Source organism: Sapajus apella, unplaced genomic scaffold (genome assembly GCF_009761245.1).
Source record: "Sapajus apella isolate SASKATOON/1434 unplaced genomic scaffold, GSC_monkey_1.0 scaffold21, whole genome shotgun sequence".
Classification (NCBI taxonomy): domain Eukaryota; kingdom Metazoa; phylum Chordata; class Mammalia; order Primates; family Cebidae; genus Sapajus; species Sapajus apella.
Genome location: NW_022436961.1, coordinates 27,034,236 through 27,049,249, shown reverse-complemented (window position 1 = coordinate 27,049,249; position 15,014 = coordinate 27,034,236). Strand labels below are relative to the sequence as shown.

Below are 15,014 nucleotides of genomic sequence, written 5' to 3'. Positions count from 1 at the left end.
GTTCATCTCCAAATAAAATGAAAATATCAGAACTTTTCAGCAGAACAGCAGAATTCAGAGCCTGTTTCATATAATGTTCAAATTGTTCATAATTCAAATTAACACAATGAAGAAACATAAAACATTGAATTACTGTCAATGTACAACTGTGGCAGATAAATGGAAGTTATATTTTTCAAAAAACAAATTGAAAATCTTATAACTGAAAAATACCTAGATAAAAGTTTTACTGGACGTACTTAAAATAAGAACACAACTGATAAAAGAAAGAGTTGACAAACTCAATGAGAGATCAGTAGAAGTTACCTAACCTGAAAAAGGGTCAGAAAAAAAAAAGTAGAGCTTCAGAGCCATGTAGGTTATATCAAAGATGTAACATACTGATAAGTGGAGTGTGAAAAAGTGGGGAAAGGGTGTCATAGAAAAAAAAACAGAAAAGTAGTAGCAGAAAATTACCCAATTTGGTAAAGACATAAGTTATAATTTCAAGAAGTTCAGCAAACATCAAGCAGCACGTATATGAAGAAAGTCACTCCTTTGCACATCACTGTCAGATTGCAGAGTATCAGAAATAAAGACAAAATCTCTAACCCAGAAAGAGAAAGACAACACGACACATACTGAGGACAGAAATTTACATGACTGTTAACATTGCATTAGAGACTGTGGGCCAGGAGAGAGGAGAACATCATCAATCATCAACCTTTCTTAATACAGAAAATCGGTGAACTCAGAATTTTATATACAGCAAAATAGCCTTCAGGAAGGAAGACAAAATAAAGGCTTGCAGATAAAATAAAACTGAGGTAAATTTTTGTCACAGATCCATGCCACAAAAATTGGTGTAAGTTCTTCAGTCTGAACGAAATTACAACACATGAAAAACAGAACCTCTAACAAAAAGGGAGAGCTAAGAAATGATAAATAAATGAATAAACTAAAACATATTTTCACATAAGATACATATAAAGGTTTAAAGCAAAAATTATAGTCATGCATCATGAGATTAATAGTGTATATAGATGTGTGTATATATACGACAACTTTGTACAAATAAGTCGTATGCGTAAGTGAACTTACTTCAATGTATTTGCATTTTACATAAAACGACATGATATTAACCATAAATAATAACTTAATAATTGTAAGTATATGCTGCAATCTCTAAAATGAAAATTAAATATAATGGAGTCATTGTTATGAAGTTAACAGATTAAAAAGAAGCCAGTAGGTAAAGTGAAAAATAAATAAAGTAAGCCAAAGTTCAAAGGAAAAAAAAAAAATAACAGAGGAGATAAACAGAAATGAAATAACTCCAACCATACTAACCATAACATTTAATGTAATGTTAACAGGAATGTTAATATTAACATTAAATGTTAACCTATTAAAAAGGAATAACCCTAACATTCAGTGTTAATGTTAACATTGCTCTTAAAAATCAGAGATTATTGGAATGCACCAAAAATGAGGATCAAACTAATTTCTGTCTTACAAAAGACACATTTTAAATGTAAAGACACAGATACATTGAAAGGAAATGAATAAAAGAATAGTATCTTATTTATATATTAAACATAAGCAGACTGGACTAGCTATGTTAATATCAGATAACAAACTGCAAAATACACAAATGATTGGCCTAAAGATACGTTTTAAAAATTCAAACAAATACAAACATTGGTCATTAAATAACATACTTTAAAATGATTCGTGACTCAAAGAAGAAATCCCAAAAGAAACAAGATATTTTGAAATAAATGATAATAAAAATGAAACATATCAAGATTTTTGAGATGTATCTAAATGAAGACTTGAGGGAAATGCTATGACATTAATATTTTAAATACTTACAAAATATTAAACATTTGTATAACCAGAGAAAAATAAACAATAAGAACAAAAAAATAATGCAAATAATAAAAGAGATCAGTGAAATAAATAGACAACCAATAACAATTATTCACGAAGCTAAAGAAAAGATCAGGCCAGGCATGATGGCTTACTCTTCATAACCCCAGCAGTTTGGGAGGCCAAGGCAGGAGAATTGCTGGAGCCTCAGAGTTCAAGACCAGCCTGGGCAATGTGGTGAAACCCTGTCTTTACAAAAAGTTTTTAAAACAACTAGCCAGGCATGATGGTGCATGCCTATAGTCTTAGCTACTTAGGAGGCTGAGTTGGGAGGAAGACTTGAGGCTGGGAAACTGAGGCTGCAGTAGCCATGATCATACCACTGCACTCCAGCCTGGGAAACAAAGTGGGACTCTGTCTCAAAAACAAAACAAAACAAAATTAACAATAACTAAATAAATAAAAGGTCAACAATTGATAGCCCCTTTTAGGTTGATCATGAAGGAGGAAGGATCCAAATTACCAATGTTAGAAATTTAAAAAAATGTTATCACTAAATAAATTATTACATTTTAAAAAATTATAACATGATTGTATGAAACACTTTGTGCCAAAAAATGGAGCAACTTAAGTGAAATAGAACTTTTTCTTGAAAACTGTAATTTACAACTAATGCACGATACATTAGAAACTTTGAATAACCCCTTATCAATAAACTTGAATTTGTTATAAGACCTCTTTCCTATGCGTACACAAAAATATGCTCAAGGCACATGCAGGTTCATTTATAAATTCTGTCAAACACTTTGAAAATAAATAATTTATTTTAGAAAATATAGGAGAGAATATTTCCCAACTCAGGAGCCCAACATAGTTTATTATCAAAATGTGACAGATCTATTGCAAAAACTAGGAACACAGAATAGCAATCAGTAACATAATTTCAAAAACCTTTAATAAGATATTAGCAAACTAAATACAGTAATTTATCATAAAATAATGTATCATGAACCAAAATCATTGTATACTGTCATATGGACATTTCACTGGATTCAGACAAAATAGTTTAAGCAAACTTTTCAAGGAACTTTCTTAATCTGATAAAGTACATCAATGACAAATGTACAGGTACTGTTATATTAATCATTTAATATTGAATGCATTCCCTTTAAGATCAGGAGAAGCGTAAGGTTCCCCTCACTCCTTTCTAGTAAAATTGTAATGAAGATCCTGGCTATTGTCATAAAGTATAGAAATAAAAGAAATAATAATCAGAGAGGAAGATAAAACTATCAGTATTTTTAGATGACATGATGGTAAATTTCCTAGAAGATTTCTATGTACTGTACAAAACAATCAATAAATTCATTTACTAATGCTTCTGAAATCCAAAGCTAAAATTAAATAATCAATTTTTCTTTTATATAGTAGATGCAAATAATAGAAAAATGAAGTAATAAAAATAATTCATCTTATAAGACCTCCATGAGCAGTAAATATTTAGAAATAAATTTAACAAAAGACAGGTGAGAGCTGTAGATTGTAAACTTTAAAACATGTTGATAAACATTAAGGCAGATGAGTTATGACATGAATACTCAGCATTATTGAGATGTTAGGGCTCTCCAAACTTATCTATAGATTCAATGAGTTAAAATGAAATTCAATAAAATTCCAGCAGGCTTTTTAATAGAAATTTCCAAGATGATTCTAAATTTTATAGAGAAATGCAAAAAACCTAGAAAAAATAAACAGTTCTGATTAGAAGAGTTACACATTGTGCCTTTAAGGTATACTAAAAAGCTGCAGTAATGAAGGCAGTGTAGTCATGGCTTACAAGCTGAAAATAGATGAATAAGATAGAATAGAGAGCCCAGAAATAGTCATTTGATTTTGGCCAAAGGTGCTCAGGTAATCCAATTGCATGAGAAAGACAATTCAACAAAATGGACTGGGATAACTGGCTATAAATATGGAAAAACAAGAATATTGACTTCTCCAGCAAATCACACACACACACACACACACACACACACACACACGCACACATGCTCACAAATTTAAGGTTATAACAGACCAAAACTAAAAGCTAACACTATGAAGAGTGTGGAAGAAAACACATATCTTTGTGACTTGCAGGTAGGCAATGTTTCTTAGGTCCTAGAAAGTGAAATAAATAAATGGAAAAAAAAAAAGAATATAGGTGATGGGGGGATGGAAAGAGCAAACCACGATGGCATGTGTATACCTATGTAACAATCCTGCAAGATCTGCACATGTGTACCAGAAGTTAAATAAATAAATAAATATAAAATTTTAAAAAAGAAAAAAGAAACTGATGATCTTAAAGAAAGAAATTGAAAAATTAAAATTTCATTTTTACTTGTTAAAAGACACAATTAAAAACAAATACTTAAAAGGCTACAGACAAGAAAAAAGAAAATGAGAACTATATTTGACTAAGAGCTGGTATCCAAATTATATGGTGGCTTATGCCTGTAATCCTAACAGTGTGGGAAGCTGAGGTGGGTGGATTGCCTGAGCTCAGGAGTTCAAGACCAACCTGGCCAACATGGTGAAACCCAGTCTCTACCAAAATACAAAAAATTAGCTGGGCATGGTGGCAGATGCCTGTAGTCTCAGCTTCTGAGAAGGCAGAGAGGCATAAGAGTCACTCGAACCAGGGAGGCAGAGGTTGCAGTGAGCCAAGATTATGCCGCTCTACTCCAGTCTGGATGACATAGTGAGGAAAAAAAAAATCTCCTTGAACTCAATAATAACAGGACAAATAACCCAATAAAAATGGATAAATATTTAAAGACAAAAGAAGATATACAAATGGTCAAATAAGCACATAAAAAAGTTTTCAACAGGAAACAGATATTTAATAAAAATTAAATATGACAACTAACCAACTAGTATAGCTAAAATTTTTTAAAGTGACAATAAAAAGTGATGAATACATAGAGCAGCTAGTATTCTCATACACTGCTGCAGTATATTTATCCAACAGAATAGTACAGGAAAATAAAGCAAACTTCTGATAAATGCAGCAACATGAATGAATCTCAGCATCAGTATGCCAAATTTTAAAAGTCTTATACAAAAGAATACAGGTAGTGTGATTCTTGTTTTAAGAATTTCCAGAATGGAAAAAAGTAATCTATGGCAAAAACAAAACAAAACAAAAAAACTTCCAAGGACAAATTTTAACAAGAGGTGACTAGGAAGAAGCATGAAGAACTTTTCTGAGTGACATTTCTGTATTTTTATAGGAGTTTTGTAAGTATGTGCACTTTCCAGAACTCAATGGATGGACCCAGCAATTCTACTTCTGGGTGTTTATGTCAAAGATTTGAAATCACCATGTGGAAAAGATGTCTTCATCCCCATGTTCACTGCAACATTATTTACAATAGCCAAATTATGGAATCAACCTAGGCGTCCACCAACAGATGAATAGATTAAGAGAATATGGTAAAGATCCACAGTGGAATAATGTTCAGCCTTAAAACAGAAGAAAATTCTGTCACTTGTGACAACATAAATGGGATTGGAGAGCATTATGCCAAATGAAAAAAGCTAGGCACAGGAAGACAAATACTGCATGATCTCATTTCTATGTGCACTCTAAAAAAATTGAACTCACAGAAGCAGAGAGTAAAATGGTGGTTACCAGAGACTGGAGCTGTAGGAAAAAGGGGGAGATGATGGTCAAAGGGTACAAAGCCCAGGTTTCATAGGATAAATAATTTAGTTTGTGTTTTATTGATACCTATTGCATAGCACAGTGAATTTACTTAATACTAGTGTGTTTTACCACACAAAATCTCAGAAGAGTAAATTTTAAGTGTTCTCACCACAAAAAGTAAGTATTTGAGGTGATGGACATGTTAATTTGTTTGATTTAATCATTTCACATTGTATTCATGAATTATAACATCACTTTGGTCCCATAAATATATACAACTATAGTTTGTCAAATTATAATAAATGAATACATATATACATACATATTTACATACATACATACATAAAATGCAACAAATATGTAGATGCACATTTAAGATTTATGCATTTCATTTTATGACAATGTTACACAAAGAAAGATTTAATTATTAACATATATTAGGCCAGGTGCAGTGGCTCATACCTGTAATCCTAGCACTTTGGGAGGCCAAGGCAGGAGTTGCTTGAGCCTAAGAGTTTCAGACCAGCCTGGACAACATGATAAAACTCCATCTCTCTATAAAATACAATTAGCTGGGCATGACGGCATGCGCCTGTAGTCATCCCAGCTACTTGGGAGGCTGAGGTGGGAGGATCACCTGAGCCCAGGAGGTTGAGATCAAGGCTGCAGTGAGCCTTGATTGTGCCACTGCACTCCAGCCTGAGTGACAGAGTGTGGCTGTATCTCAAAACAAACAAACAAACCAAAAACAAATACGAAACTCTAATGCTAAGCTTATTCATGTATTGAGGGGAAAGTAAACTGATGTTTGTAATATAATTTGAAATGCATAAAAATAACATGACAAATAAATGGATTGATAAATGGATGAAAGGATAGATGAGGAAGATGGCATAAAACAGAAATAGTAATGAGTATGTATATGTATGTATATCTTAATGGGTCTATTGGTATATGTATATATTAGTGGGTATATGTACTTTGAAAATTCTGCTCTATGTGTTAAAATTTTTTCATAATACAGTGTTTGGGAGCATGAACTAGATGCAACAGGTAAATATAATTATTTAGTGGTTGTTTTGAAATAGCAAATGTAAAATATTTAATAAATTGCTTGGTTTTATAGTAGATTCTAAATTAATATTTCTAGTGATTCATATACACGTGCAAATAAAACTCTTCATCTGTTAATGGATTTATTGTAGTGAAAACGAAGTTGACCCAATCAGTGTTTCTGTGGAATAAACATACAGTCTGATTTAACATTGTTGTCCTAGAAAGATTCATCACTATTTCTCAACAGGAGTTTATAAAATAAGTATGTGTTATTATTAAAACCAAGCTGAGTGAAACTTACAGGGGAAATGTTGAAAAAAGTGGTCATGGAGAAAATGACAACTAGATGTCTAAATTAATAAGATCAGTTTCTGTTTGTTATTGAATTATAAAAACATCCAATTACATAATATTCACAGATTTGGAGGCTGTGTGGTACACATTACATTCACTTACTTTGTAGACCTGAGGGAATGAGTCAGTGTTGCCTATTAGAGATGCTGAAATTAGATTAAACTGTCCTGTGTATGTACAATTAAATAACATACCACTCTAGGCTGTTTACCAGAATTAAACAATGGCTAACACAATGAAATTGACTCAGAGGCATAGGAAGCCTGGGGTAATTGTGAAAGTGACTTGAAACTCTCCAGTCAGATCATCTGCATCATCATGTGCTTATGAGCTTTGTGAATCCAGACTAGTTATCTTTTCAGTGAACCTATGATTCTTCCTCAGTAAAGTGCAAATTAAACAGTATCTGTCTTATATAAGTTTTTCAGGAGTTGAAAAATAACTTGAGGGAAGAGATAGAAATCTCTCAATTAATGTTAGCTTCTTTCATGCTGAGAAGGTAAAAATATGCAGAGTCTAAATATGTTGTCAATATGGTTATGGAACTAAGTTTATTATTCTGCACATTTGTCCAGTGAGGGATTCAGAATAAATGAGGGCTTGGGGTCAGAGAGAGAGAGAGAGAGAGAGAGAGAGAGAGTGTGTGTGTGTGTGTGTTTTGTTATTTTCTTTTATCTAATAGACCAGTCTCATTTCCTCTTTCTACTTACCATCTGACGGCTCCTCATCCTTTTAATATCTGGTGCTCAGAGACAGAGCTATTATGTGTAGAAATGGCCCAACAGAAAAAAGATGAAAATTAAACAACAGCAACAATAGAGATTCTTTTGAAGAAAACCAATGAAGGAAGTTATATGCATTGGAATTACAGTATTTGGCTACACAAGATGTCTTGATGAAGCAAATGCTCTACAGTTCTTAGTTTACTCTGCAGTGGATATCTAGTTTACACAACTTAGAAGTCACTTTAAAAACCATATTTTTCAATTTTCTTTTATTCCACTGACCCAACACAGTAATGTATTAACCCCGTTCTTAGAGTGACTACACAGAGCTCGAAAAAGTCCAAGTATGCACAGTGTGGAGTTGTTGAGGCACGGGAGAACAGTGGCATCTATGATTGTCTTTAAGCTTTTGAGATGTGATTGGCTTACACGTGAAGATCTTTTATTTGAAGAGGAAAAATTCAGATTACATACAAAAAACAATGACTTGAGGAATTCACTTCACTGGCAGTTTTTATGAAAACTGGCATACCATAACTACTAAAATCCATAAGGTACTGGAATCACAATAGAACTTACCTGGATCTTAGAAGATGAAGGATTAAAGTTTTTCTATTTAGTTTTATTTCATACAATAATTCTTCTTCATACTTATTCTAAAAAAGAAGATGCATAACATGACTTCAGCGTGGGCTCACTTAGCGTGTGCTGGAGCAGGCAGTGCTACAGGTGAACGTTCCCTGTCTCCAATCCACCCAGCAGTCCTTTCAGCCAAATGCTAAATACTGATAAAGATTAATTGATAGAGAGCTAATATTAAAAGGAGGATTTTACAAACCTCCTTCTAGTCATATTTTATAACTAAATTTCTTTTAGTTATATTTAGAATAGAATAAAATATAATTATGTTTAGTTTAGATATATTTTATTATGGTCATATTTATATTATGGATATTGATATAATATAGAATATCATATTTTAATATAGATTAATAATGAAAATTATGATCATTAAATAATTACAATTAATATAATTGATATAAGTTAATATAGTAAATTAATGATATAATATAGTTTATAATATATTTATATTATCATTATTTATATTATACTATGAATATATTTACTTATATTTTTCTCCCAGTTATATTTTATAACTCCTCCTAGTTATATTTTAACTAAAAATTTCAAAGGGCTTTGTTTCTAGTTATAAAATACAATGAAACGGAAAATGCATATTCTCTCCTCAACCAAGATACACCAGTTACCATATGTCTAAGCAGCAGCCCTATACAGAGATATCCTGTTCATGCATTTTTAAAACAATTTCATGCACACAGTTTTTTGTTTACTATCCACTCAATGATAAATCATGACTATTTCTTATTTTAAGAAATTATTTTATAGTATGTGTCTTTAGGCAGCTAAGCAAAATGTGAGTGAAACGTTATTTACTTAATCTGTATTTACTATCAGAAATTTGGTTTGGGGTATTCCCTATAGTTGGACAAAGCTGCATTTTCAATGACATGAAAAAAAATTTAAAGCTTCTGTTAAATATTTCCAAACTATCCCAAAGAAAGGAAGTGCACACATTCAGAACTTCACCATCAATTTATAGCAGTTCTTCCATTAATAGAAATTATGATTAATACAAATATTTCATACAATGAAATAACTTATTGTGATAAATTATCTCTCTGGAAGATTATTTACATCAATACCTTTCCTTTATGCATTTAGTTATTTGTAGTTTTCATATGGATTATGATTCATATCCTTTCACCATTTTCTTTTATGGTATTTTCTTTCTTCATGCTTCATAAAAATTCTCTATAATTTAAAGATTTGGAGGTTGGTCATATTTGTTGCACGTTTCTTTGAGATGACTGTTCATTTATTCATTGGCTGCTATTTCAGGCACAATGATAATATGGAAAACACAGTAGTGTAGAAACCCCTGCTTGGCAGAGAAAAACTGGATAACCAAGCACACGTAGAGGAGTGTAATGAGCATGGTAACAGGAGAAATGGAAGGACTGTGCCAGGGATATCGCAAGGAGAAGGCAGGGGCACGCAACAGCACATGCCGAGGGCCTGAGCCAGGAAGGAACATGACACATTTGAAGAACAGAGAGAGGTTGAATATTGCTGGAAAATCAAGTGTAAGTTGAATAGAAATGAAATGACAACGCGGAAAAGAGTAAACCATGAACAACCTAGTAAGTCAAGGATTTGGCCTTAAGAACAAAGAGACGCTAAATATCTAGGCAGAAGCATGCAGTAGCAAGTATGGTGTTTTGGTACTTTACTTACTATAGGCAATGGATTAGCAAAACTCAGTACTGTAGCCAGGAAAACCATTTAAGGTTGTTGAAGAATGCAGGTGATACGAGCAAAGGAGTAAGGAGTAGATAACTTTGAAAGACATTTACATGCTGGAATTTACAAGGCTCAGTGGTAGATGGAGTAAGGGAGCAGTCAAGACTGAGCCTGGATTCCTGATTGGTTTAACTTGCAGAGCTGTGCTACTGTAGCAAGAAGGATCTCAAGAGGGGCAGCTAGGAGGTCGGGAAAGAGAGCTCTGTATTTGTTAAATGTTAGGTGTGCCTTAGTTAGGGTTGTTTTGACTGCAAGTTGAACAATAAAATTATGCCTTTATCATACAGACACAGAATTCACAGGTAGGAGGCAAAGACACTAGGCTACGTACTCAATCAGATGGAAAGGGTTTGGTCACATCTTGCAACATGATGAGTTGTATGTGTAGAGATGTGCATGTGCGTGTGTGTCTGTGTGTGTGTGTGTCTGCATGTATCTGTATGCGCTGTATGGGTGTAAAGATGGCACTGGAACTTTTTTAGAAATTCACATATGGATTTTATATTAACAAATATTAAAAGATTATTGTTAATATTGTCAAATATGATATTTTAAATTATATCACTAATATTGTTTTCGATAACAGAATTTGATTTTTAATTTTTTATTTTGGAATTATTTTAGATTTACAGAAAAGTTGAAAGATAGTACAGAGAGTTTCCACATACTCTGCACCCAGTTTTCCCTGTTTATTAACATCTGACATTGCTATAGTCTATTTGCCACATCGAATGAGCCCAGATTCACATAATATTATTAATTAAAGCTTATAGTTATTCAGGTTTTCTTAGTTTTTCCCAAATGTACTTTAACTCTTTCAGGATCTGATACCAGACCCAACACTACATTTACCTGTCATGTCTCCTTAGCCTCCTCAAGCCTCACAGTTTCTCAGAATTTTTTAATTTTTTATGATCTGGGCCTTTATGGGGAGTGCCCCTCAAGCATTTTGTACGCTGTCTCATGATTTATTTTTGATCTCATGTTTTTCTCATGCTTAAACAGAGGTCATGGATTTTGAGGTGAAAACCACAATACTAAGTGCCATTTTATTACACCCTACCAGCCTCTGGACTTAACAAGTGTTAAACTTGACCACCTGGCTGAGGTGGTGTTTTCTTCTTTCTCTCTGTAAAATTACTCTTTCCCCACTTCAGTATTGTACTCTCTGGAAGAATGTCACAATCTACAGCCCAAACTTAGAGGATGTGGATTTAGGTTCTACCTCCTGGTGAGGACAGCATTTACATAAATTATTTCATTCTTCTCTCAGAACTGTCCAGTTTTTCCATTTATTTATGTATGTATTTATTATTATATATTATTTATTTAATCATGTATTTATAACACTATGGGCTCATGATATTTGCTTACATTTCATGTTATAACACAAAACAGTATTATTTATTTTGTTGTTCAAATGATCGCAGCTTTGGCCATCGGGAGCTCTTTTTGTTGGCTTCTGAATTCTTTTGACAAGACCCCCTCATTGTAGTTTGAATTTTGTTTTGTCTGTTTGAGCACTTTGTGGTACTACAAGAAGCTTTAGGTTCATTGTTTGTATTTCTTGCCCTTATCCAAGCTTATCTGGCATATTCATAATGAGATTTTTATTTCATTTTACTTTTACTTTTTAAGAGAGTCTTGCTCTGTTGCCCAGGCTGGAGTGCAGTGGCATGATCTGATCTCGGCTCACTGCAACCTCTGTCTCCTGGGTTCAAGCGATTTTCCACTTCAGTTTCCCAAGTAGCTGGGATTATAGGTGCAAGCCACCACAGCTGGCTAATTTTTGTGTTTTTAGTAGAGATGGGGTTTCAACATGTTAGCCAGTTTGGTCTCGAATGCCTGGCCTCAAGTGATCTGCCCACCTCAGCCTCCCAAAGTGCTAGGGTTAAAGATGTGAGCCACTGTGCCCGGCCATAATGAGATTTTTAACATCAATCTTGATTAAATCTTACGACAGTAGTTGTGAGAAGAGCCCACCAGTGTATGTGCAATGGGTGGTAGAAAGTTGGTGAATGCCCCGTTAGCTAAGTACCAATCTTCAGCCAAGACAAAGTCTGAGACAGTGAGAAAAGTGTTGGACAGTAAGAGGAAAATCTTTGCAAAGAGAAGTGTTGAAGAAAAATAGTTACATATTACTTCCAAATGGAAGGTGATGGAGAGTTGTTTTTTTATTTGAATCATCTCAAGCCATAGGAAAGAGATTTAAATGGGACTGTTTAGAAAATTGAAATGTATCTAATTTAGGATTGAGAATGGTGGGCAGAAGAAACTCATTGGGAAGGGTTTGCACTTCCATAGTACGTTTGGGCAAAGTGCCTATCAGTATTCTCCATGAGCCAAATTAAAACATAAGGCTTAAAATCAAGTACATAATATAAATATCTAAGGACATTCATCTAATATCTTTTGTTACAGTGGAAACTGAAAACATCCTAATTTTGAAGTGTGTTCCCCCATACATGTTATCTATTTTCTATAATATGCATTCATTACTTTTGAAAGTAATATTTTACATATTTTTCTTTATTTTTAACATCTGAATAAATACCCTTCTAAGCAACAGACCAAGCAGGCCTTTGAGTTCCTCTGAAAGTTGTACATCTTTGCCGCAGTCTCTATAAACAAAAACCTGCATAGCAGCCCTCGGCGAAAGCAAAATGCTCAAGATGACATTTTCCAGGCACCAGCTCAGAACAAATGAGGTTGTTATAAGTCAGCCTGGAAAGCTATTGGTGGAATTCCTTCAGAAACTGGGAAATTTAGAATGGTTTCCCTTAAACCTGAGCTTTACTCATTTTTGTTTTCTAACCCATTGAGAGGTTGCTTATTCCCAAGCACATACTGTGTGACGAATGGGAGTCCTTAGGAAAATTGAAACTCCTCTCTTCCTATTTGCTTCTGGTTGGAGACAGAGACAACTGTCTACATGCCTGTGAAAGCAATAAATCTTATTTACTAAGTCAAAACCTGTACCGGTATGTCATCATCATGGGTGTGTTCAATATCTCGTTTCTGTATCAGAGGAAGCTTTTTAGGATGAACCAGTTGTTGACCCTCTACTCCAAGGACGACCTTTTCTACAAGAAAACATAAGGGGGAAAATCCATCTGACATTAACATTCATCCACAGTGGCTGAAAAACATAATTTTCTAATACAGTTCATTTTCCCCCAGTTAGCAGCCATGGACAGCAACACTATGAAATATTATTCCCACTTTCCTGGCAAGGAAATTGACACTGATATTTACAAATCAGGAGAATATAAGGAAACTTGGAAAGAAATCGGTGTCCCTCTAATTTTTCCATATTTGCATCTTGTTCTGCAGGTATAATTTCATTTTTTATTTTGTTTATTTGTTTTCTTAAGACAGAGTCTCGCTCTGTCACCCACGCTGGAGTAAAGTGGCATGATCTTGGCTTACTGCAGTCTCTACCTCCTGTGTTCAAGTGATTCTCCCACCTCAGCCTCCAGAGTAACTAGGATTACACAGGCACACCACCACGCCTGGCTAAGTTTTGTATTTTTAGTAGAGACAGTGTTTCACCATATTGGCCAGGAGTAACTAGGATTACACATGCACACCACCATGCCTGGCTAAGTTTTGTATTTTTAGTAGAGGCAGGGTTTCACCATATTGGCCAGGCTAGTCTCAAACTCTTGACCTCAGGTGATCTGCCTGCCTCATTCTCCCAAAGTGCTGGGATTACAGGTGTGAGTCACCAAACCGGCCTACAGTTGTCATTTTATTTTCCTCATGCCAGTCTCCGGATTTTGTCTCCTGTCAAAGCCTGCACTGTTGGTCTGTTTAAATGTAAATCACTGAATTTGGTCTTTCAGTTTGTTTGCATTTAAAGTCTTACCTCCCGTAGTTAAGTATAAGACCTTTACCTGTTAGAGAATTTTGGGTAGCCCTGAATCAGTGCTAACCATAATCTTCTATTCATGTCCTATCACCTCGATAGTCACCTGTGAGGTGAGTCCTGCTTGATTAAGGTGTGGTTCTTAAAGAACAATACAGAGGAGAGGGCATGGGCTTTTTGGAATATGCTCTGATTTGAGTCAAAGCTTTACCAGTTTGTTAACTGTGTGGCCATAAGTAGGATATCTAATCTCTCTGATTTGTAAATACTAGTCTCATTTTCCTTATCTGTAAAGTGAAGATATTAATTTCAAGTTTTAAACCCTTTAACATACAAAGCAGCTACTGCCAGCACAGTGCCTGCCAGGTTGCAGGTATGCAGTGCTTGTCTACTCCCTTCTCCTCCTCCTCACTGTGGGTCAGAGTATTCAAGAGTGATATGGCATTACCCAGATGTATAGACTCTCATGATTAGCCACCATCCGGTTGAAGCTCTCGGCAAAATCACCAAAACACAATTAAAGTTTTTATCACTTACAACTTAAAGTCTGTGACTAAAGAGACATGGCCTCATAACATAATAAGAAACTCCTGATAAAAAGAGCAAGACATACCTTTAACCTGAGGAATGAGAAAAATCATCAAGAATATATACCCGGGAAGCATTCTGAATGATTCTGGTGAGGGAGAGCACAAGTGCTTGAGAATGGCGTTCACCTTTCTTCCTCCTCACTTCTACTGCAGGGATGAAGCATCTCACAGATAGGTGGGCAGTTTTGATCCAGCATGAGGAAGTGTTCCTTGAGGGAGTTACACAACTTGCTAGGTGCTTGAGGCTAAAACCTGGAGACTGAACATCATGTTCTAATTAAAGACAACCTCTGTGGTGGTGGTGAAGGTTGGCTGGACATAGATTCCTGGCTTATGTCTAATATAAATTTGATTTCAGATATCTGAAAACTTCAAAAGTGGAAAAAATCAAGAATGTCTTAGAAAAAAATGTTGAAAATATTTATATATATACTTTGGTTGAAGACGGTGAAATTCTTGCTAGGCAGAGTACCCCATGTAAAAACTATAAAGGAACA

The 15,014-nt window shown here is 34.4% G+C and overlaps 1 protein-coding gene across 1 annotated transcript in view; it reads right to left on the bottom strand.

Annotated features, from left to right (window-relative positions):
* Positions 1-14,749, bottom strand: part of ADAM7 (ADAM metallopeptidase domain 7) — a 46,352-nt gene extending 31,603 nt beyond the window's left edge. The window contains exons 1-3 of the mRNA XM_032288552.1: positions 14,541-14,749; positions 13,039-13,142; positions 8,257-8,333 (exon numbers count right to left, since the gene is read on the bottom strand). Coding sequence (XP_032144443.1) covers positions 8,257-8,333; positions 13,039-13,142; positions 14,541-14,592 — 233 coding nt within the window. The 5' untranslated portion in view covers positions 14,593-14,749. The remainder of the gene's footprint in view (positions 1-8,256; positions 8,334-13,038; positions 13,143-14,540) is intronic.
* Between the last annotated feature and the right edge of the window lie 265 nt (positions 14,750-15,014).